The sequence below is a fragment of the Stegostoma tigrinum genome, chromosome 33 (assembly GCF_030684315.1).
Source record: "Stegostoma tigrinum isolate sSteTig4 chromosome 33, sSteTig4.hap1, whole genome shotgun sequence".
NCBI lineage: Eukaryota > Metazoa > Chordata > Chondrichthyes > Orectolobiformes > Stegostomatidae > Stegostoma > Stegostoma tigrinum.
In genome coordinates, this window is record NC_081386.1 from 32,763,499 (window position 1) to 32,785,639 (window position 22,141).

Sequence of the window (22,141 nt, forward strand, 5' to 3'; positions counted from 1 at the left end):
ATTGATGGCCTTCATTGCCTGAATGTACAGATATTAAGGAGAGTGTGTCGTGCCGTTTTGCTGCTAGCTGATTTCCATGTATTCTGATGGCAAGTTTCCTTCCTGTCAGTCTGATGTAATGTTTGTGGCAGTCATTGCATGGTATTTTGTAAACCGCGTTGGCTCTGCATGCTGCGGGAATGGGATCTTTAATCCTTGCAAGTGTCTGTCGTAGAGTGGCTGCGTGCTTATGGGCCACCATGATTCCTAGTGATGTTAGGAGCCTTGTTGTCAGTTCCAATGTGTGGCTGATGTAGGACGATGTGGCCAGTGTGTTACGGTGTATTGTGTCCTCCTCCTCTTATCAGGAAGAGCATTTAAACAAGATCTTCACCTAAACCGATATCCCTGCAACTTCATCCACAGATGCCTACATAACAGACAACTGGGACAAAGGAACCACAGTAGCCCAAGCCAAACACAGGCTTGCAAGGGAACTCCTAGAGGCATGGTTCTCCACCCAAACTTCAATCAGGCCTACAGAATTGGACCCCATATACAAACCCGTACAGATCAAAACCGGAAATGACAGTACTCACCATAACGGAACGGACAGTATAAATTCCAAGTGGAGCAGAATAACATCGCATCATTGGAAGCTCTAGCATGGTAATGAAACATCTGAACAAAAACAAGCCAGGGCTCAGCGAGCAAGTCAGCAACTTCATCGAGTATGCTCTTCAACAGTTCCTCAAGTTAAGAGATTTCAATTTTGACGTAATACTTGATATCTGGACGCCAGATGTTTCCAAAGTCGATGTGGAGGGAGGGAGGACATGGAGTGTTTTTATTAGGAGGGGTTACGATACCAACAGGATATCACAGAGTTAAAATGTTTCTGAAACCATCTAGGATTGGTATCCCCATGAACTAATGGTATTGAAAACTCTGAATGTTAGATTTCTGTTGGTTTATGAATGCAGTCTTCCCATTTAAAATATAATCATGTCAGTGTTGCTGGAGTTCTTTTCGGAAATCTGAAACACAAATACGCATAACTTAGGAAAAGCCACTCTCTGAATCTTTCTATATCTTGCAGGGAGTCCATGCATGTGTGTTTCAAAACTTGTGATGCAGGCTGCCACTTTTCTACATTTGCCGTTTGATCAGATCAGGCACTCTGAAAACAGGAGCAGGAATAGGCCATTCCACACTTCCATAAGGGATAGTTATAGGTGTAGGCTGCTCCACTACTCCACAGCATCATGGCTGATCCGGAATTCCTCACATTCCACTTACCTGGATGTTGCCCTCCGAGCCTGCGCTGCCATTTCCTGTTCCTGCTTTCCCCCACCATCCCCCCACAACCCCCATATCCTTTGATCCCTTTAGACCCAAGTGCTATACCCAACATTCTGGCCTCGACTGTTGCCTGTGGTAGTGAATTCCACAGGCACACCACTCAGAGAACTTAACTCAGAGTTGGAGGGGGCTTGGTATAGAAAATACTGCTCCCTAAATCACAGTTAAAACAAAATAAAAATTTACCACATCTGCTCAAGTACTGTGTGGAGACACCTATGCACTCATCCTTGACTTCAGCTTCATAGATTTGATTTGTATATACATACCTTTCTCTTCTCCATCATCCACTGTTATATTTCAGTCAGTTAGAACTGAAAACCATCTGGCAGTCAATGCAGTCAGTAAACAAGGAAATGAGATGTTGAGAGAGTTAGAATCACAGACAGATGAGATAGTCTAATAAGGTCAGAGAAGTAAAAAATAATTTCTACTGAGCCAGTTTTTGCTTACAAGCAAATTTGAAAAGTAGAAGATCTGCCCTTAAATTTATTTCTTCCACAGTATGTGCAAACAAGCCACATATTCTAGATGAAGAAATCCATCTGCATAAACACTATACATTTTCAAGTTTATATTTAGATGAATATTGTGTTGATTTAGACGATCAGCCATGATCCAGATTAGTGGAACGGACTCAAGTTTCTGAATAGCTTACTCCTGCTCCTGTGGCCCCATATGGTAAACAGTTGAAAAGAGCCACATACCAGTTCAAATAGTTCACCATCCTCCTTCTTAGTAGTCGTCAAGAACTAGTGGACATGCACTCTAACCTTAATTTTAACCTTACCAACAAATTGGATTGGTGTGGACAGAGGTGAGGGGGAGGAACATAATGGAAGAAAGGAATCTGTCACCACAAAGCTGTGCTTCCAAACTTGTTCTTCTGTAATAACGGGACTGCACACACGGTTTTTACAACATCTTTTAAAGAATGGGAAAAAAGAAATCCTGAAAATTCACAGGAGTGTCTTCAGAAAACAGATGCTGGGCTACAGGAGGGTCAGAAGGCAGGCTTTAGTGATGCAACTGGGTTTCACAGAGGGTCCTTGAAGGGGAGTCTAGGGCAAGATTAGCTGAACGTAGGGTTGAGGGGTGGAAGGCTCAATCACCAAAACGCAGAGATGCCAGAGGACACTCAGAAAGACAATTTCAAGGTGGGGTGGAAATCGGATATTTCAGCAGGGTAACACACACACACACACACACACACACACACACACAAAGACATTGAATCTCTCAGCACTGAAACATATTACTAAATCTGTGGCTCTACAATAATAGCATATGCAGAATTCATCCAAACAAACTAAAATGATAGAAATAGAAAGTCCTACCTGAGACACCTGCTGTGATTTCACGCTCAGTTCCCTTGCTGTGGGGGTTTTAAAAAGAAGAGGGCTTAAGTTTGAACACATTACAATATTCCTCAATTCTTTGCTCAAGTTATCCTCAGACCAACAAAACATTTAAAAGGAGGCCGAATGCAAGGAAAAAGGAGATGTGAAACACGGAAAAGTGTTTTAGTAGCAGTGTACGTAGATTGGGGTGAAGCAAGGAGAAAGAGTAAAAGACACTGTAAACAGTAATCTTATCCCAAATGCCAGATTCAAGGCGGCTCTTTCATTTGTGTTTCAACTAAAAATTTTTAGCGATCTCAAAAGAAACCAAATTGAAGAAGGTGGTATTAAGCTCAGAAAAGATTTACCAGGATGCTGCCAGGAATGGTGGGTTGGAGTTGCAAGGAGAGGGTGGGACTTGTCTGACTGGGGCGTAGGTGGTTGGGAACGGACCTTATAGAGGTTTATGAAATCATGAGGAGCATAAACACGGTGAATGGCAGGTGTCGTTTCCCTAGGGTGGGGGATTTCAAGGCTATGGGCCATATTTTTAAACACAAAAGGACAAAAGATTTAAAAAGGGACATGAGGGGCAATTTTTTTTTTAAAAAGAAACACAGTGGATCATGTGTGGAATGAACTCTCAGAAAAAGTGGTGGATTCTGGTACAGTTACAACTTTTAAAAGACATCTGGATAAGTTCATGAATAGGAAATGTTTGGAGGATTATGGGCCAAGTGCAGGCAGGTGGGACTAGTTTAGTTTGGGATTATGGTCAGCTTGGACTGGTTGGACCCAAGGGTCAGTCTTCTTGCTGTATGGCTATTTGAAAACAAAATCTCTCCTCTCCACTCACTCACCTGGGAATTGTAGCAAAAAAAACAGAAAAATGTTTATGCAGAGTCACGTCATGATTTGGAAAGCATCGGGTTTAAAGGACCGTACAAGCAGAAACAACTGTCGCTCTCAAAATTAGACAGTCACTTAAACAGCAACATTTACATGGCGATGGGGAAGGAGCAGGGGCAGGGGTGGAGATCTAATTGACTGGCCTTTTTGAACAGCCAGCACAACCGCTGACAGGCTGGTCTTGTATAGCTCTCTATGATCTTAGGCATGAGAGTTCGGGCGCAGGGAGGGGAAGAAGGGCCACAAACTGCACTACAAGTGTCCCCAGATAGTCTGAGTGGCAAACTACTAGCACAGCAATCGACGTTCACAGAATTGCTGATAAGCACAAAACAATGCAGCAAGATCATCACTTAACATTAAAATAATCCGAATGTTGTTTGGCAAGGGATCTACTTGAAACAGAAAAGGCTGGAAAAATACAATGCATCATCCAGTATCCATGGGGGCAACAGGCAATAGATTCTTTCGGGATCTTACCTTACTTCAGTTTTTTGAAGGTTTTGGCCAAGCCCAAATACAGTGTAATTACAGTTCCCCACCTTGAGTATATTCACTCTGACCCAAGGTGCTGAGCTCTCACAGTGAACAGTATTACCAAAACAGGTTACAGCAAAGAAATAACATCCACAGATTACAAAGCAAACAGATGCTTGAAACCCTGACGTTTCCATTTTCCGATTGTCATCCAGAGAATATGCAGATTGTACAAAGTATGGAACACCTAACAGACACCTCTCTCAGCTGTGATAATACAACAGATATCATTTTTTGTCTGACAAAAGTGGTTATCCATGATTCTTTTTTGAGGTTATGTCCCCAAACTTAACATTGAAAAAGAGATTATCTCTGCATGCAATCTTCATTTATTCAACAAAAAAAACAATTTCTGACCAAAGTCCTGCAGTAGACAGCAATATGCATTTGATCTGGTTCCTTCATTTAAGTCATTAATAAATATTGTAAACAATCAAGGCCCCTGCACTAAATCTCCTCTGGAATCCCATTAGTTACAGTTTACTGACTCAAAAATGATCCATTTGACCCACTTTATACACATTTAACAAAAGATAAATTATTAACACGTCAAATTCTTAAACATTGTCCCTTGATAGGCTGAAGTATAAGTGCAGCTGACACCAAATTATATTTACATAGCACTTTTAATACAGTAAAATGTCCAATGATATAATAACAAGATGTAACACCAAGACACAAATAAAAAAATTAGAATCTAAAGATTGATCAAAGATGTGGACTTTCAGGAGAGAAAAACAGAAATTTAAGGAGCGAGATCCAAAGCTTCAAGTTTTCGTACTTAAAGGTATGGGCACAAGCAAGGAGTGCTTGAAATCTAAGACGTGCAAGGGACCAGAAAGTGAGATGAACAATTATCTCAGAAAGCTGTGCAGTTGATGAAGATTACAGAGATAGGGACAAGTGAGCCCATGAAGGGATCTGAAAACAAAGATGTGAATTTAAAGAAAGACATGACATGACAGAAGGGGAGCCAATGAGGGTCAGCAAACGCAGGAATGATGGAGGAGTTGAAACGGCAGATTTCTGGCGGTCACACATGTGGGAGAGAAACATACTGTAATAAAATAGGCATCTACATCAGGCAGAAGTGGAACAGGTCTTTTCCCAACATTCCTGCTGGGCCACAAGGTGAAAATCTTATTTCCATGAAAGTTGTGTTAGTGATATAAGCGTAATGATCAAAAAGTGTTTGATGGAGTGACAGACAGTAATTTCCAATTGGATAACCAAAGGACTTTTCACTCATTTCAAACAATTTTTCAGTGCAATTTTGAACTTGAGAGCTTGCAACATTTCTGTTCAATAGATTAATTTACACAACAGATGGCCATTTAGGGTAACGATCAAGGTAAACACTCCAGTGCAACACCAAGGGAACACTGCACAGTCAGCAGCACTGTTGTTTGAAGCAAGACAGTAAAGAGGGTCTGTCTACACTCCTGAGCAAATGTAAAAGATCCCAAGGCAGTATTCAGAAGGGGAGCAGGGGAGTGTTCTGGTTAATATTCAGCCCACCACCAACATCATGGAAATAATCAGATTATCCTGTCATTATCACATTGCTCACAGCAGTCTCAAAAGTAACAAACCAGTTTTGACAATCCTCCATAGCACTAGGCTTCAAAAAGTACTTAATTAGTTGCAGAGAGAGACATCTGGGACATATGGAGTTCAAGAAGGGTGCTATCTCATGACAGCTCTTTCACTTTATGACCGTAGTTTTTGGAGTACAGTCAATCTATTATTGATTGAAAAGCACTTCAGCACATACAGAAATTTGATGAGGTTTCATTGTACATAAATCAAAGTTCTTATTTTGACAGCGCAATCCCCAACATGTCACATTAAATTGTTGCATAACTAGTTGAATCGTGGGACTAAACTGCTCATTCACCCAGAGTTCTGAAATTTAATTTATATGAATGCACAGAATACACCATAGCTGACCATGTAATTGCATTTTGCAGTAAAGCTTCAGTAATCCAGCCTCAAATCAGGAGATGGCACTAAAGAGTTATCTGCAAAGTTCGCTGAAAAAAGAAACTGGCTTGGCACAATCTCATGTCTTTCTCCAATTATTTTTCTCTTGTCCACAACAATTTTAGCTCCTTGACAACACCCGCGACCACTGATTTCTGCAGTCTTCACACAGTTGCCTACGTATAGCTGCCTGCACCAAAGCAGTGAGAACAGACACGCAAAGGCAAAGTCACATTCTGAAAATATTATTTGGACAGTTGGGAATTTTAATCGTGGGTCCAATAATGCTCCAACTGTGACTGGACACAGACCTGGAGTTTACACACACATTCTCCAACCTCCAACGTCTCCAGTCACGTACCTTTTATATTACCCTGCCACCACTGTAATCCGATATGATTTATAACTAATCAAAAATGGTCAAGGAAAATTTAAAATAAAAATCAAAATATGATTTTTCTCCAGGTTTTGTTTTGCTACAGCCCTGCCTTGGAGAACAGAATCGTTACCCTACAAGCGTAATGCACACAGTCTCAAATCCAACCAGCAACTCAGTAAGTGCCTTTAATTTTAACAGTTCATACACTTCACAGACAGCGAACTTACTGCAAAGCAGCCCCCACGATTTTCATTTGGATCTTTCAGTTTTTATTTACATTTTAAAGGTCATTGAGATGTTGAAACTTTGCAAATGTATAACTTTCTTTGGTATTTTAACAAGGTACACAGTCATATAGCACCATTAACAGAGTAAAATGACCCAACTTGCTTCACAAGACCATTATCAAACAAAATGGGACTCCTGGCCACACAGGGTTGTATTAAGGCAAGCTCAAAATCGAAGAGGTAGGTTTAAAAATTAGTATAATAATTAGGCAGGTCCTATTTAGGACCAAGATGAGGAGGTAGATTTTCCTCAGAGGATCAGCCTGTGGAATTCTCTTCCATAGACAGCAGTACAGTTTGTGTCACACAATATATCCAAGACAGAGTTAGACAGATTTTGAACACAAGGGAGTCAGGGGAAGACAGGAAATTGGAGATAAGGTCACAAATCAGTTCTGCCATTATCTTACAAAGTGGTGGAGCAGGCCAAGGGTCCAACACTGTTCCTAATTCTTGTACTTTCTGTTTAAAAGACCATCAAGGGGCCCTCTCATGGTTCTATGGTAGTGTCCCTAGGAGGGACCAGGAGGCTTGGGTCCAAGTCCCACCTACTCCGTAGGTGTGTAATTATATCTCTGAAAAGGTTGAAAATATTTCAATCAGCATCTTGTAGGAGGAGTGAGAGAGACAGGTGATGATGTTTATGGGTGGAATCCAAAATCTTACAACCCAGGAAGCTGAAAGCACAGTCACCGCTGGTGGACTGACTGAATTAGAGAATTGGAAGAGTGCACTGCAGACATTCAAAAGTTGTAGGGCCTAGGCAGGACTCAGAGGGAAAGTAAATGGGGATCAGCTGTGCTTGCTCAGGGAGTACAAGCAAAAAAAACAAATATTTGGGAATGGAGTTCAAATTAGCATGAACTATTCTCTCCTCATGTCCCACAAGTGCTGAAAATTCAAATAAATCCATTCCTCACGTTCTGTTTTTCCCAGCCATCCTGGTTTTATAAAATCTGTTTAGTAACTCCCAAAGGGAAAACGGACACACAGACACGAGACTGATAACACATCTGGCCAACCAATCAACTCTGCGATTAAACAGTTGATCAACACTTGCATCAGGGCTGGTTAGCTGAGCACATTCATCACATAGCGAATGTTATTTGGCCCCATCATACCCCTTCAAATTAAAAGCCAATTACTCTCAATTTCCCTGCTCCTTCTCCCCAGCCCAAGAGTTAGTCTCCATTATATCACAGCACCAGGGACCAGGGTTCAATTCCACCGTTGGGCGGCTGTCTGTGTGGAGCTTGCACATTCTCCCTGCCTCCGCATGGGATTCCTCCAGGTGGTCTGGTTTCCTCCCAAAGTTCAAAGACGTGCGGGTTAGGCGGACTGGCCATGCTAAATTGCCCATAGCGTTCAGAGAGGTGTAGATTAGGTTACAAGGGGATGGGTCTGGGTGGAATGTTCTGAGAGTTGGTGTGGACTTGTTGGGCTGAAAGGCCTGTTTCCACACTGTATGGGCTCTATGATTCGCTATGAAATCACACAACTATGTTACGCAAACCTCTTCTTTCAGAGTCATCAGGACAGAAAAAAATTAATCTCCGTGAAAATATACCATAACATAGCTGAATGATTCAAATTGTTATTTTTGACTTTTGTAATACTCTTACATTTAACTTGTAAAGCAACACAAGGCAGTCGATTTATCACGGTGTTTACCAGAAACTGTTAGAGATGTGTCACATTGTAGACAATATAAAGTGTAAGACCTTAAACAGGCTTATGGCATTACTAGTAACGTGTTCAAATAAGAAATTGATAAGGCACTAAGAAATGTAACAAGACAACAATGGTTTTTCTGATTCGGTACGAGAGCAATAATAAAAAAAAACAGATTTACATTTTAAACCCTTTCCACTAGCATCAAGGCTGTGAAAGAACAGCATTGAAGATGAAATATTATTTGAAGTGTAGTAGACACTGTTGCAGTGTAGGAAATTGTTTTGTTTTGCAATCTTTTCAAGAGATAATTATTGGTAAGACATCAGGGGAAACCCACACACAAGGCCTCACGAACATTTAATCCAAGGTGCAGCACCTCCTGCGATGTGGCTTCCCCTCAAGATTTCAGTGAAGGATTAACCCTGACTTTGGTGTTCACACCTTGGAATGAAATTTGAAGTTAAATCTGAGATTCTGAGGCACGTGCGCAATTAACTGAGGCACCGCTGAGCCGAGGTACGTACCTGGGCTATATAAGGAAATCAGGAGCTGGCCTCCATTGTGGCAGATTTTTTTTTTATTCCTTCATGGGACGAGGGTGTCACTGGCCAGGCAGCATTTATTGCCCACCCCAATTGCCCAGAGGGCAGTTACGAGACAACCACATAGCCGTGGGTCTGGAGTCACGTGTAGGCCAGACCAGGTAAGGATAGCAGTTTCCTTCCCTAAAGGACATTAGTGAACCAGATGGATTTTCCCGTCAATTGACAATAGATTCATGGTCATCATTACACTCTTAATTCTAGGCAAGGGGATAGATCAATACAGAGATAGTGACAGACATTTAAGGAGATATTTCACAGTGAATTTTTACTATCAACAAAAATTTCAAAGCAAGGACCCTCCATCCATGGTTAACCAAGTACTGAGGGAAAACATCAAACTTAAAAAAACAACCAACCATGCAAAGATAAATGAAGGTTCAGATAATTGATCAGCATATAAAGAATGGCAGTGAGTGTCAGACAGGTTAGATAGGAAGAATCAAGGGTTACAGGGAGAGTGCAGCGAAGTGGCATTGAAATGCCCCATCAGCCATGATTTAAGTGGCAGAGTGGACTCAAAGGGTTGAATGGCCTTACTTCCACTCCTGTGTCTTATGGTCTTATTAGAGTACGAGACACAGCTGACTAGGAATATACAAATGATAGCAAGAGTTTCTACACACATTTGAAGAGGAAAACTATGTAAAAGTAGTATTGGTCCTCCAGGTAATAAGGAAAGAGGATGAAATTAACAGATATTTTGTTAATTGTAGAGAATACAAAAAACATACCAGTACTTTTGTAAACCAGGACTGGAAGGAAGGGAGGAATTTGACAAAATTACAATCACGAGGCAAGTCTTCTGAGCTAACAGATGGAGCTGCAGCTAACAAGGCTCTGGGGAAAAATGGACTTCATTCGAGGGTCTTAAAAGAAGATGTTAATGAGATAGTCTATGCTTAGGTTTTAATTTTCCAAAACTCCCTAGACTCAGAAAAGGTTCCATCAGACTGGAAAGTAGCAAATAACCACTCTATCCTAAGAATGAAAGGAGGTAGAAAACAAGAAACTATAACCAGTTAAGCTTGACATTTATGATGGAGAATAGGTGAGAATTTATCACTAAAGAGATTATCACAGAATCATAGAATCCCTACGTGTGGAAACAAGCCATTCAGCCCAACAAGTCCACACCGCTCCTCTGAAGAGCATCCCACCCAGACCCATTCCTCTACCCCTGATTTCCCCATGTCTAACCCACCTACCCTAAACATCCCTGCGCAATTTAGCACGGGCAATCCACCTACCCTGCACATCTTTGGACTGTGGGAGGAAACTGGAGCACCTGGAGGAAACCATTATAACTGCACATTTAGAAAAACCTCAACTTAATTGCATCGAGTTGTCAAAGGGACATAACGTTTAACCAGTTGATGGGAATTCTTAAAAGGATTAACATGCAAACTGGATAAAAGGGGTGGCCTGTGGACCTGATTTAGATTTCCAGAAGGCATTTGATAAGTTGCACATCAAACTTTACTGCAGAAAATAAAATCGCATGATGTAAGGTGTAACATATTAGCATGTGTACAAGACTGAGAGGAAGTGACAAGAGGCCTCAGGGGTCCGAGCTGAGGACTCAACTTTGTACAATTTGCACCAAGGAATTTGACAAGGGGAGCAAAGGTATGCAGATGGCACCACAGAGGTAGGCAGGGAAAGATGTTGTGAAGACATGAGGGAGCTATAAATTTTACCAATAAGTTAGAGAACACAAAAATGTAGCAGATGGAAAAATGTGGGTAAGTGTAAATCAGGAACAAGAACAAAATTGCTGGAAAAGCTCAGCAGATCTGGCAGCATTTGTGGAGGCGAGAAGAGAGTTGATTCTGAAAATTGATTCTGAGGAAGGGTCACTGGACCTGAAATGTTAACTGTTCTCTCCTCCACAGATGCTGCCAGACCTGCTGAGCTTTGCCAGCAATTTTGTTCTTGTTCCTGATATACAGCATCCGCAGTTCTTTTTGTTTTTATTTAAGTGCAAGGTTGTCCCCTTTGGCAAGATGAAAGAAAAAGGATAGTATTAAATACTACAGATATCTAAGGTGCAGTGGGATCTAGGTGGTTAGTGCATTAGTCACAAAAATATAATAATAAGCAGATACAGCATGTAATCAAGGCTGATGGGATGTTTTCCTTTATTATGAGAAAAACTGAACATTAAAGGATGTTATGCTTCAAGTTATACAGGGCATTGGAAAGACCATATTGAAATGCTGAGTGCAGTTTTGGTCTCCTTATTTAAGGAAGAATGTAAATGCATTGGAGACAGTTTACAAGGTTTAGATTGTTACCTGGAATGGAGCAGGTTATCTTATGAGGAAGAGTTGGACAGATTGGGCTGGTTTCCACTGGAGTTCAGAAGCGCTGGTGTTTTGGTTTTTTTTTTTGGGGGGGGGGGGGGCGGTGGGAGGAGGAGGTGACCTGACTGAAGCGTACCAAATTCTTCACAAGGTGTACACAAAGAATGTTTCCCCTTGCGGGTGCATCCAGAGCTACAGGGCATTGAATTACAACCTGGAGCCGGGTGGGGAGACTATTTAATACAAAGAGGACAACCATGGTTTTCTGAAGAATGCACAACTTTGCAGCTCTGCCTCAGCAGGTGTCAAAGACAGTGCTTTTTATTTTAAGAAAAGGTAGATATATTCTTGTTAGACAGGGAATCAAAGGTTAACCAGGTTAGATAGGAATGTGGGATACTAAATACAAAATATCAGCAAAGATCTTAATGAACAGCATAGCAAGCTTCAGGGGCCAAAGGGACCATTTTGCTATTTCATGTGTACTTACAGTATGCTATGGGATAAATCATTGTGTGTCCTTCTCTTCACATTCATCCATCCATCATTCTGCCTGATATCCCTACCACCAAGTTAACATTCACCCCCCTCAATCAAGTGTATCATTATTGCAGTACGCACCATCCACAAGATGCACTACAGTAATCATTCAGTCAGTTTTTTCAACAGCAGCTCCAAAACCCCCAATCTCTGCCCCCTTGAGAGAGAAGGTCAGCAGTTGCATACAAATACCATCACCTGCAAGCTCCCCTTCCATTTGCACAACATCCTGACTTGGAATTATTTTACCTCAACTTCATTGTTGCTGGATCAAAAAAACCTGGAACTCTCATCCTGACAGCATGGAGGTCCATCTCTACCACATGGACTGCATCAATTCAAGGCAGCCGCTCACCACTATTTGTTTGTTTCCCTTCTTCGAGCCCTACTGTTGCAAAAGAAATCATGTCAATAAATTCTGGCCTTCCCAGTGATAACTGTCCAGCCAATCACATTGTTACAGTTTGTTAATGCTATTCTTACAGTCAAGTGAAAAAGGTAATGGGTATTAATTATCTTTGAAAACAGAGATATCCAAAAAAAAGTACAAAATGGGACGGGTTCTTGGGGTGCAAAGGTAGTATCCCTGTCTATAGGCCAGGAGGTCCAGGTTCATGTTTGGGGCGGCACAGGGGCTCAGTGGTTAGCCCTGCAGCCTCACAGCACCAGGAGCCCAGGTTCAATTCCATCCTCGAGCGACTGTCTGTGTGGTGTTTGCACATTCTCCCCGTGTCTGCGTGGGTTTCCTCCCGGTGCTCCGGTTTCCTCTCACAGTCCAAAGATGTCCAGGTTAGGGGGATTGGCCATGGGAAATTGCTCATACTGTTCAGGGGCGTGTAGATTAGGTGGCTTGTAGGGGGATCTGGGTGGGATGTCTGAGGTTTAGTGTGGACTTGTTGGACCGAAGGGATTCTATGATTTAAGTCCCACCTGCTCCAGAGGTGAATCATAACACGTGGCTTTTAGTTAAGGAGGGAGGATTGTTGGCAGCACTCTTACTTCAATCACAAGCCATTCATGGTTGCTACAGCAACATACAATGTTGCCTACTCTTGGTAATCTCTCAACTCTTTGCTTAACAGGAATCTAACTACCTCTGCCTTTAAAAATATTCACATACAACTATCTAACAGCTGAGACATTGGGATGTGGTGGGAGAGACTGAGGAAGTTAATAAACTCTTTCTACAAAAAAAACATTTATGCCTGCTGGCACCTACCTCGTTGCCCAGCTTAGTTATATTGACAAAGTCCCTATCCTATTAATGAATAAAACTGAGCCCTACACCTGTGTCCTCTGTTTCTTTCTGTGGATTATTCAACATCCCTCCCCATACTGCCTGAAGAATCTCCAGTCATTCATCCATAAGGTCCTCGACATTGCTCTTGTTGAGAACTTATGTCGAGTTACAAACTCCTCAGAAACCTGGTTCTCACTTCCACCAGCTGGTCCACGCAGTGTAATGATAGAGTTACTCGCCCTTTCTAAACCAGAAATTCTGTTGGAATCTGAAATCAACTTTACATGGATTACTAGTGGAGGCCTCAAACATCAAGCAATATAGGGTATAATTTCATGATTTATAGTCACGGTATTCAAGCATTTGAATGGAGTGGCTGGAATACAGAAGGTGGAAAGTTGCATTTAGAATGTTGTCTGAATCAGATGGTTCAAATGACCTTTAGTCATTTCATATTTCCTCACACAACCAAGAAACTTAAAAATAGTGCACATTAGATTTAAAGTAACAAGAATGAGTCAAACTACAAATTTGAGCAAATGAAGTTGCAGCAAATTCAAGGCAAGTTTCACAAAATACCGATTTCTCAGAATGCTATTACACCAACTGACAAGTCCTTAACAACAGATTTTAAAGGCTGCAGTAGCAGGAAAATAAATAGAAAACTCCAATCAAATGAATTGAAAATAAAGTCCATGACTGAAACTTTAAGATTAATCTTAGTAACTGCCATAAAGTAGCAAGATTAAAAGCCAAAAACCATAGCATACACAGGGTGCAAAATAAGCAGGGTGCTCAATTTGTGAAATTACTTCTAAACGCATAAGGAAAATGTTCTTGTGGCAACAAGAATCATATAAAACACAGATTCATTCAACAAGCGCACAGCATATTAACTGAACCTTTTCCTTTAATTAAAGCTGTACTTAGTGATGGAGTAGAAAGTTCAAACAAAATTGTCACCATTAAACATTCATTCTGTGGTTACTTAGGAGCAGAGCCCCTGCTTTTTCAAGAGAGTATTTTAATTATACCCTTCTGCATTAGGGTCACCCTTAGGCATTAGCATGTAATAGAGGGGTAGGGAATAATTTAATTTTTAAGTAGACACACTCCACCCATTATTACATAGAATTACTTAAAATTACCCAGCACAGAAACAGATCATTCAGCAAATTGGTTCGCACCACATGAGCCTCCTCCATCTCCCCCTAACAAGATCTTCCTATTTATTTCTCCCTTTTATGTTTATCCAGGGACATGTCTCTCAAATTCACTTTTGGATTTATTACATATTTACAACTTAGTTTCCAAGTCTCTGCACAGTAGAAATTTCTTCAAAGTCAATCATGTTAAATCTGATCACCATTCATCCTTCTCTTTCCTACAGCAAAAAGTCCTGGTTTTTAATAATATTTGGAACTATATTCAAAAGCGACAAGACAGGGACAATATTCAGGCTTGTGCTGACAGTTTGTGCCAGATAACTGCCAGACAATGGCTAATCGCCATTAAGAAACAATTTACCCACTTTGCCTTGACATTCAATAGCATTACCATCACAGAATTCCTTATCAACAACATCCTGGGGGCTACCATTGGCCAGAAGCTGAATTGGGCTGGCTTTACAAATACTTTGGCTACAACGTCAGGTCAGAAACTGGGAATTCTACGGTGAGTAAGTCATCTCCTGACTCCCCAAAGCCTGTCCACTGTCTACAAGGCACAAATTAGCTCGGTGTCTGAATACTCTGTCTGCCCAGATAAATGCAGCTCAAACGCTCAAGAAGCCTGATACCATCCAGGAAAAAGGAACTCATTTGATCCGAATGCCATCCTCCACCTTCGACAGTCGATCCTTTCACCAGTGATGCACAGTGGTTTCATTCTGCAGCCTCCAATGCACCAACTCACCAAGGCCTCTTAGTAATCACCTTCAAACCTGCAATCTCTACCACAGAAAAGGACAAAGAAACATATTAAGGGCAGGATGAGACAACCACAGCTGACAAGACAGGGGCAGCATAAAAGAAGAATAAGCAGACATCAATAACATCAGTAGGAATCCAGAGGACTGGGAAGCCTTTAAAATCAGCATTAGAAAGCTAAGCAAGGAACTAGGAGGGTGGTGGAATAGGACGGTAAGCTACTTCGAAATATAAAAGAAGATTGCAGGAGTTTTTTTTAAATGACATACAGAAAGGTAAAACAGAGCAAATTGGACACTCTACCGGAAAATTAGGCTAGACAAGTAGAAGTGGGGAACAAAGAAATACTAGAGAAGCTGAAGGAAGACACCAGCAGCATACCAGAACTTCGAGAGAGTCAGGTGGTGGAAGTGAATGTATTGGCCATCATCAAGGTGATGGTGTGGGAGAAGCTGTAAGGTCTGAAGATGGTTAAATAACCCAGACCCGATGGATTGCGCCCCAGGATTCTGAAGAAAATAACTGAAGAAACTGTGGAGATGTTGACGACGATCCTTCAGGAATCACTGGAGTCAGTGAGGGTCCCAGAGAACTGGAAAAAGGCTAAATGTAACTCCCCTGTTTCAAAAGGGAGCGAGAGTACGGGAAACTAAAGGTTGGTTAGCCTGACTTTGTCATCCGTAAAATTTTAGACTCTATTAAAAGGATGAGATTGTGAAATACTTGGAAGTGCACAGTGAAGTGGGGTGAGTCAGCATGGCTTCAAGAGGAGGTCATGCCTGACAATTTTTTTAGAATTCTTTGAGGTGATAATGAGCAAGTTAGACAAAGGAGAGCCTGTGGACTTGATCAGTTTGGATTTCCAGACGGCTTTTGACAAGGTGCCACACAGAAGATTGCTAAATAAGGTAAGAGTCATTAAGTGGCATTACAGACAAACTACTGGAATGGATCCAGGATTGGCGAGTGGCAGAAGGCAGAGAGTAGAAGTAAAGGGGTCATTTTCTGGATGAAGGTCAGTGACTAGTAGAGTTCCACAGGCTTCAGTGTTGGAACCACAACTATTCACGTTGTACATTAACCAGCTGGACGAACAAACTGCGGGAATTGTTGCTATGTTTGGAGATGACACAGAGGTGAAGGGACAGGTAATATTAACAAAGTGGGAAGGCTGCAGAAGGACTTGGGCAGGCTAGGAAAGTGGGTAAAGAATTGGCAAATGGAATACAATGTGGGAAAGTGACGTTACACACTTCAGAAGGAAGAATAGACACAGACTATTTTCTAAATGGACAAAGGCTTCTGAAATCTGAAGCACAAAGAGACTAGGGAATCCTAGTTCAAGATTCTCTTTATGTTAACATGCAGGTTCAGCTGACAGTTAGAAAAGCAAATGCAATTTTAGCATTCATTTCAAGGGGGCTAGAACACAAGAGCAGAGAAGTACTGCTCAGGCTATAGAAGACTCTAGTCAGACTGCATTTTAGAACATTGTGAGCAGTTTTGAGCTCTGTTTCCAAGAAATGAGGTGCTGATGTTGGAGACAGTCCAAAGAAGGTTTAGAAGAATGATTGGGGTGGGGGTGGGGTTGTGGCAGTGGTAGTGAATGAAAGGTTTGTCATGAGAAGCAGTTGAGGTCTCAGAATCTGTTTCTGATGGAATTTAGAAGGATGACAGGGTACTGATTGAAGCTTGCAGAATACTGAAAGGCCTTCATAGTATGGATGCAGAGAAGACTAAGACCCGAGGGCACAGCCTCAGAGTGAAGTGATGACCCTTTGGAACCAAGATGAGGGGGAATTTATTCCATTAGAGAATGGTTAATCCACAGAACTCATGGCCACAGAGAGTTTTGTCATGCGAAGTGGTCATTTCAGGCCCAGTAACCCAAATGCTTGGACTAGTGATCCAGAGAATCAACATGAAAATTCAACTTCAGCAAATTGAGAATTTGAATGTGACTCTTTAAATAAAATCTCAAAACCAGAAGCTATATCCAGTAAAAGTGATCATGAAGTCATGACGTTGCAGCTAAAATCTAACGCACTCACTACCAGTGTCTTTATTTTATCTGGGTCTACAGTACAACTACATTTCCACACCCAATCTCGTTGACTATTAACGTGCATCAGAAGTGGTCTCCAAGCCACCCTGTCAGAGGAATTAGGGATGAGCAACGAAAGCCATCAAAACCCCAACCCAGGAACTGCTTTTTGTTCAAAGTGTGGTGCCTTGGTACAGCAGCTACCCAAGTAAACCATGTGAAAATAGTTCTCCTGGCCAAAGGCTGATGAAATGGACATGTAAGTGCTTGACTCATCAGCTGTCATCTCACTAATCAGCAGAACAGACTCTGACACTATGTGATAGCCTCATCTTCCCATATCCTCTACAACATGAAGGAATTGGGACTAAAGTTTCAGCATGATTTTAAACACAAATAGGCCTAAGAACTGGAATTTCCACACAAATGCTTCACAAAAACAAAGTGGGAAGATTGTGATACTCTGAATGACTAACTGTTCTGTGTAGCTTTTTGGTACACTCTGATCTTAATCAGTCATTTCTATCCTGCTATTAATTATGGAATTTGATGATGGTTTCAAACAATCTATGTGCATGTTAGAATTACATCTGTACGTATCTGCTGGCAACTTCTTCCAGCATCAATTCCTAAGTATTATGTTTATATAAGCATGAACTCTGCAATACTGTTGTAATGCATGAATTTATAATGCCAACATAAAGCTAAGGACAGGCCTTAACAAGGCAACTGAATAGCTTCTTTCATGCTTAGTCCAGTTACGTACACCCAACCATCAGTCCATCCCCACACAAAGAGCAGTGTCTTGTCCATGATGCAAGATGTTTCACAATCCCAACTCCCCAAAAGGGACCAAAGCCCGAGAAGCCAGGGATTAGAAACCAGAACCACAGTACGATGTCTTGCCAATCAGTGCTACCTTTGCAGTTATACACTGCCTTTCATGAGTATGGGATTTCAGTCTCTTTACAGTCACTGAATTACTTTTGAAAGTTAACCATTGTTTAATACAGGAAACAAGGCAGTCAGTTTGCACATGGCAAGCTCCCACAAGCTGCAATATGAAACCACCAGAAAAAAGATTGCTGTTTTTAAAAATAGCATTAGTCAAAGGATAAATATTGGTTAGGATGACTCATCTTCACCATGGGCCACTGAGTATTTTACGTATCCTGCCTGTCCCTCAGTTGTCTTGGATGCACATTTCACTCAATAGGGAGCACCTCCAAAGTAACTGTCCCAGTATCTCTGCTAGACTACATGTTCAGGACTCCTGGGGAGGTGGATTTCAACCAATAACCTTTTGACTCCAAGGAAAAGGGTGAGGCCGAGCCATAGTTAGCAGCAGATTTCAGACTGTTGGCTCACTGCAGGGTACCCTGTGATGCCTACTTGCAATACAAAGGTCTATAAACAAAAGCACTAATTTAACTTTATTATAGATGCAAACAGCAACCACAGCATATTTCTGGCATTTTCCAGTTTTTTATTATACCTGCGGTTTTATTTGATCGTTATTTACATTAGGTAGGGCACATACCATCCTAATTCCAGGCCATTTGGCTGATGCAGAAGATTAGACAGACAGATTATTGTCCCAAGACATTAGGATATCGAACAAATCATAAGCAACTGCTTTTATCAGGCAATTATGTCCCAGTTCACAAGCTACAATACAATAGCAGCTACACAGCAGAAAAAGTCCCACCTTTTACTATTTTGTTTACTCCAAATGGATGATCCAGACATTTAATCAAACTCCTCTCCCTGCTGGTTCCATTTCAGCCGATTGCCAATGCATGTATTTGAATCAAACACAGGGAATGCTGGATAAACTCAACAGTTCTGAAGAACAGTCATACTAGACTCAAAGCATTAACTGTTTCTCGCTACGGATACTGCCAGAGCTGGAGTTTCTCCAGCATTTGTATTACTTTTACACATGCATTTGATTCCTATTCATCACCGTACAAAATTAGTGAAAGATTGCCAGGAGAAGAAGCTACGTTTTCCAACAAGTTCCACTGAAGCCATTTTCCAAAGAAAATTTCGACTATGAGTATAATTTCGATTTTCTTTAGAAAATGTTTGAATCTGTCTCTAGCACCCCTCCATGCAGTGTGTTCCAAATCACAACTCTCTGCAAGAATTCTCAACTCCTGCATGGGAGTCTTATCTCAAATTTGAAAACAGTAAAACTCTACAGATGCTGGAAATCTTTTTAGAAAATAAATAGCAAGTGGAGAAACGTAGCAGATCTTGCAGCAGTGGAGAAAGGTCTTAATTATTCAAACTTCAGCCAATTAATCAAACTTCAGAAATGACACAACTCAAATGCAATCAGTTATATTCTACAGGGGTCACACCCTTCCTTTCTCATATCTCAGGGGAAAATGTCATTGAGTCTGTTATCCTTCAGATAGTGCCACATGACTCAAACACTCTTGCATGATTGCCTCAAGCCCCCGACCAGTGTCGTCTTATTTTCCTTCTGACCCACTCAGTAAATGAAAAAGCAGCGAAATGCAGCACGCCCTAATTAGATATAGTCATAGAAGGAATCACAACAATGCAGACAGCACAAAAATGATTTTTTCTGAACCCTGATTGACCAATTTACTGCAAATCTAGTGATTTTCTCCTCAGGTTTCAACAGCCAATAATATATGGGGGAAGGAAAGAAAAATAAATAGTGGAAATCAAAATTAGAAATAAAAAAAACAACACACAAGATCGGTCAAGTCAATAGCATGGAAGAGAGAAGACATTTCATCTTTCACGACAGTAAGGAACCTGAAAAAGATACATCTGGACAGAATAATCTGCCTTTTGTTGACAGAATCTCACAGCGCGGAGTCAAATGGAAAACCTCTCTTTTGTTGCCCCTAACAGATTATGCAGCCACCAATAAAATACTAATTAATGCTGCGTCAATAAAGTGCATGGCTTCAACATATAGATAGTAGAATACACTTGATCTAACACAGAATGTAGGTCGTTAATGCCTTTTCCATTATGAAGCCCTTCCTTATCTGTGCAATTAACTCACCCCGACATCTAGATAATTTATCTAGATTAGAGAACTTAAGTCAACTGCTTTGAATTATACACATGTATGGATGTCTGGCACAGATATGAGCAGTTGTGTTATAAACCTGTCTAAACTTTGGTGTGGAAGGTAGATACATCTGAAGTTCTGAACTGCTATTTCCCATTCCACCAATTTCTCCTCCTTTTTTGGCCCAGACACAGTTGGTTTATGTGCATAACTCCTTTAAAATCATTGTCCAACTACACATGAAAGACAGCTTAAAAGGAACAGACATTGTTCAGTACATGGAGTATAGGAGTTGGGAGATCATGTTGCATCTACACGACATTGGTTAGGCCACGATTGGAATACTGCGTGCAATTCTGGTCTCTCCGCTATAGGAAGGATGTTGCAAAACTTGAAACGGTTCAGATAAAGATTTACAAGGATATTACTGGGACTGGAGGGTTTGAGCTTTAGGGAAAGGCTGAATAAACTGGGGCTATTTTCCATGGAACATCGGAGGCTGAGGGGTGACCTTAGAGTTTATAAAATCACATGGGGCATGGTTAGGGTAAATAGACAAGATCTTTTCCCCAGGGTGGGGGTAGTACAAAGCTGAATGGCATAGGTTTAACGTGAGAGGGGAAAAAATTTGAGAGTGATCTATGGGGGTAACTTTTTTCACACTGAGGGTGGTGCACATGAGCTGCCAGAGGAAGGGGGGAGGCTGGTAAAATTACAACATTTAAAAGGCATCTGAATGGATACATGGTTAGAGGGATATAGGCCAAATGCTGGCAAATGGGATTAGATTTACTTAGGATATCTGGTTAGCATGGACAAGTTGGACTGAAGGGTCCATTTCCATACTGTATATCGCCATTACTCTATGACATGCAGCTGAGACGGTATATTGCTTTTTAACAAATGATTCAACATTCTACTCTCTACTGTAAATGTTGCCAGAGACTTTATGATAGAATTATGAAGATTGAACAGCACAGGAATGGGCCAGTCTCCTAATTTCTGCTAGCCATTGTGCCATTGGAAACTTCTCCCATCCCACTCTTTTTTTTAATTCATTCACAGAACGAGGGTGTTGCTGGCTAGGCGGCATTTAGGAGAGCAGTTAAGAGTCAACCACATTGCTGTGGGTCTGGGGTCACGTACGCCAGACAATGAAAGACTGGCAGTTTCCTTCCCTAAACCACATAAGCAAACCAGATGGGTTTTTCCAACTATCGAAGGATTCATGGTCATCATCAGACACTTAATTCCAGATTTTTTGTTTTAAAAACTGTATTCAAATTCCACCATCTGCCACAGTGGGACTTGAATCCAGGCACCCAGAACATTATGGTTTAAGTGTTATATAACAAGGTGTAGAGCTGCTTGAACACAGCAGGCCGAGCAGCATCTTAGGAGCAGGAAAGCTGACGTTTCGGGCCTAGACCCTTCCCTGATGAACGGTCTAGGCCCAAAACGTCAGTTTTCCTGCTCCTAAGATGCTACTCGGCCTGCTGTGTTCATCCAGCTCCACACTGTGTTATCTTGGATTCTCCAGCATCTGCAGTTCCTATTATCTCTGATAATTTAAGTATTTCTTGATTAACTGGCCAGCAATAATACCACCAGGCCACTGCTTCCTAGCTTGGTTTCATTCCACGTGCACATCCCTCAGTTCATTACATATCAAATTTGTCTTAACATATCCATGTTATTGCACCTCATTCTCTCTGTAGCTCTTACACAGCAGTCACAGTCAGAATTCTACACAGTACCCAAACATCTCATTCATTCACAAAAAGCAATTCAAAATCAAATTCCAAATTCTAACAATTATTGCAACAGACAAGGGTTCTTCATGCCTTCCTACATGTGGAAAGGCATCAGTGTGAACTCAAATTCAGTTTAACCCCACAAAATAGAACAAATTTCTGAAGAGACTACATACATTATTAAAATCAGTTTCCATCTGTTTTGGTTCCATCACACGT

At 41.2% G+C, this 22,141-nt stretch overlaps 1 protein-coding gene across 1 annotated transcript in view; it reads right to left on the minus strand.

Annotated features, from left to right (window-relative positions):
• The window catches only part of LOC125467282 (uveal autoantigen with coiled-coil domains and ankyrin repeats-like), a 157,122-nt gene that overhangs the window by 30,537 nt on the left and 104,444 nt on the right, over positions 1–22,141 (minus strand). Inside the window, exons 5-6 of the mRNA XM_059639263.1 lie at positions 3,538–3,541; positions 2,679–2,716 (exon numbers count right to left, since the gene is read on the minus strand). Coding sequence (XP_059495246.1) covers positions 2,679–2,716; positions 3,538–3,541 — 42 coding nt within the window. The remainder of the gene's footprint in view (positions 1–2,678; positions 2,717–3,537; positions 3,542–22,141) is intronic.